A 3,127-nucleotide genomic window follows, 5' to 3' on the forward strand; every position below is an offset into this window, starting at 1 on the left:
GACCTGGCCCGGGACTGGCCCGGGCCGTGCAGACACATTCCTCTGGTGGGCCTGTGCGAACCTCAAGAAGTTCAACAAGGCTAAGGGCAAGGTCCTGCACGTGTGTCAGGGCAATTCCAAGCACAACTCCAGGCTGGGCAGAGAATGGATGGAGAGCAGCCCTGAGGAGAAGGTCTTGGGAGTGTTGGTGGATGAGAAGCTCAACGTAAGCCGTCAGTGTGCACTGGCAGCCCAGAAAGCCACCCCTATCCTGGGCTGCATATGGCCAGCAGGGTGAGGGAGGGGATTCTCTCCCTCTCCTGTGCTCTGGGGAGACCCCCCTGCAGCGCTGCCTTCAGCTCGGTGGGGCGCAACAGCAGAAGGACACGGAGCTGTTGGAGTGGGGCCAGAGGAGGGCACGGAGATGCTGGGAGGGCTGGAGCCCCTCTGCTGGGAGGACAGGCTGGGAGAGTTGGGGGGGTTCAGCCTGGAGAAGAGAAGGCTCGGGGGAGATCTTAGAGCCTTGATCAGGGAGGGGAGCCATAGGATGAGGGGGAATGGTTTTAAACTGAAAGAGGGGAGATTTAGATGAGATATCAGGAAAAAATCTTGACTGTGAGCGTGGTGAGGCACTAGCCCAGGTTTCCCAGAGAAGCTGTGGCTGCCCCATCCCTGGAGGTGTTCAAGACCAGGCTGGATGGGGCTTGGAGCAACCTGGTCTAGTGGAAGGTGCCCCAGCCCAGGACAGGGGGTTGGAACTAGATGAGCTTTGAGGTCCCTTCCAGCTCTAACCATTTTATGATTCTTTGCAGCCAAGTAGCGCCTGGCGCAGTGGGGCTCCTAAGCCCACAGACAGACGCTGTTAGCTCCTGTCCCTGAGCACTGCAGAAGCACTAGGGACAAAGCGATCATGTGGGTGGCCAGCCCTGAGGAGACATGGGTGTCCCCACATGCACCACAGGGTGCGGAGCCTGTCTGGGGCCAGTCCCTGGGCAGGGGTGCTGTGCTTCACTCTGGCCCAAACCAGAGAGCCAGCATGTCTCTCAAGGAAGGCACTTGCCACTTTCTGAACCGTGATGTCTGGACACTGAATCACCATGTCCTCACGCAGATGTAACCCACTACACAGGGTTACATCAGCCCCTTGGCTTCTTGGGATGGGAAACTCCCCAGGAGGGTGAAGGCACAGCCCTGAGGAGTGTAGATCCACCCTGCTCACCTCTGCGTTGTGCAGGTCACAGGCCTGGTTGCATCTCTGCTATCCGTTGGCTTACACATCTGCAGATCAGGCATACGTATGTATGCTGATGTATGTATGATATATAGATAGATACGTGTGTATCTACCTGCTTATATTTAAAATCACATTTTAAAGCACGACTTATAACTACAGAACTCCAAATTAAAAATGAAAGTTTTGAGTGATTGAAGAGTGATGTAAGATGAGAAATTAAAAGTTGTTAATTCACCTTTGGATGGTATCAGATCTGAGATCTGACAATAATAATTTCAGGTAATTGCACTATTAAAAAGTGGTTACAAATAGAGAAAGACACTGTTGTATTCAGGCACCATTCTGCAAGTGTAAGTGACTTCTAAAAAGTTACCTCTTGTGCCAGTGGGGCCTGGCCCAGCGGCCTGGATTTCTTATGATTACGAAGTGAGATGTTGTCAAAACACTTTGTTGTTGCTCAACACATGTCTGAAAATGCCATTTTGATCTTGATACTATTTCTTTTATTTCAAATTGTCTTTTGTGTCCTTTATATCTGTTTGAGTTGTGTGGGTTTTTTAAATCGATTTATATCTGCATTGCATTCCCATTGATTTGACCTTCTCCTTTTGAAAATTCAGAAGTGTCTGATGCAAATTATTGAGCTTATTCCTTGGAAGAGAATTATCTCCAAGTATAGCTTTGTGTCCTGAGAACTGTAAATAATGTAAGTGTTTTATTTCTTCTCAGGCAACCTCATGCAGACAAGGCGGGGGACAGGGCAGTTTCATGCTTCTAGGCCCTGGGCTCATTTTCCTCTGTTCTCTGGGGGGAGTGCTGTGGTAAATGCAGCCGGTATTCCGCCTTGCTGTTGGGAATACGGGAACACAGCCTGACAGCTGGCTGTGTGGTACCAGACGTAACAGTTTGCTGGCGCCTTGTGTGTTTGGCCTTGATGAACATTTTTTTTGTTATATTTCAGTTTGACGTAGTTGTTTCTAGAACGTTATTTGGATATTAAAAATTCAATTACGTAACACATTCTCTTTTATCAGAGAAGAGAATTCAGGGCAGTAACTGTGTCAGTTGAAAAAAAGGTACGTAGACAATATTTTGAAGAGTGAGAGATAGAAAGTGTAAACATTTGGCTTTTGTTTTGAGTTGCCTGTTGGGAAGAGCTTTGCAGATAACTTGGGCATCAAAAGCAAGCAGCTCTGGTGGCTCAGGTGTCCATTTCCCACTGAAATCACCACCACACCTGGATACTGTGCCCTTCTTCTTCACAGAGAGCCTGGGAACACCTCTGTCCCGGGGGGCTGGCAGCGCTGGGTGACATCCGGAGCCTTGGCCCGTTGCTAATGTGCAATGTGCCAAAGCATCCCTCCCCAACTGTAAATGGTACTTATGTGTCTCCAACTATCTTTTCCCCCCCTCAGCCTTCTTAAATCTTCTGCTGGGACAGATTTTCACGTAGCAAATTATGTTCTACTACTTTGTTTTCCCTCATATTTCTACCGGGCTTAATATTTGACTGAAGTGTGTTATGAGGAGCGATCCCATGTCATTGGACTCCATCCCCGTCCCTGCAGATCAGTCGCACCGTGACCTTACCGCGTTCGTCTGTCAGTCTGAGCCTCTCATTTCAAACTGTACGGTTGTACCAGCGCCTGTCCTGTGCCAGCGAGAGAAGGACGTTTTCTGAGAATCTCGAAAAGAGGGGCAAAGTGAAAATCATTGTGACTGCGTTGCATTAATCGTGTCTTAGGCTGAAGTGATCTATTTATGATGAAGCAATTGCCGTTTCCTAGGCTAGATTGCTCCATACGGAACCATGTTTTTGCCCTCGCCGTACCCGCTTTCGCCGTGCTTTTTGGCCCGCTGTAATGGCCGACACTCGTAGATCTTACGTGTCTGTCTGGAGGTGAAACGCACCAT

At 49.2% G+C, this 3,127-nt stretch overlaps 1 protein-coding gene across 1 annotated transcript in view; it reads right to left on the reverse strand.

Moving 5' to 3' along the window:
- Positions 1–3,127, reverse strand: part of HSPA5 (heat shock 70kDa protein 5 (glucose-regulated protein, 78kDa)) — a 7,794-nt gene extending 4,667 nt beyond the window's left edge. Inside the window, exons 1-2 of the mRNA XM_009892367.1 lie at positions 3,018–3,127; positions 2,846–2,898 (exon numbers count right to left, since the gene is read on the reverse strand). Of these exons, the coding sequence (XP_009890669.1) occupies positions 2,846–2,898; positions 3,018–3,127 (163 nt within the window). The remainder of the gene's footprint in view (positions 1–2,845; positions 2,899–3,017) is intronic.

The sequence above is a fragment of the Charadrius vociferus genome, unplaced genomic scaffold, assembly GCF_000708025.1.
Source record: "Charadrius vociferus isolate BGI_N301 unplaced genomic scaffold, ASM70802v2 scaffold549, whole genome shotgun sequence".
NCBI lineage: Eukaryota > Metazoa > Chordata > Aves > Charadriiformes > Charadriidae > Charadrius > Charadrius vociferus.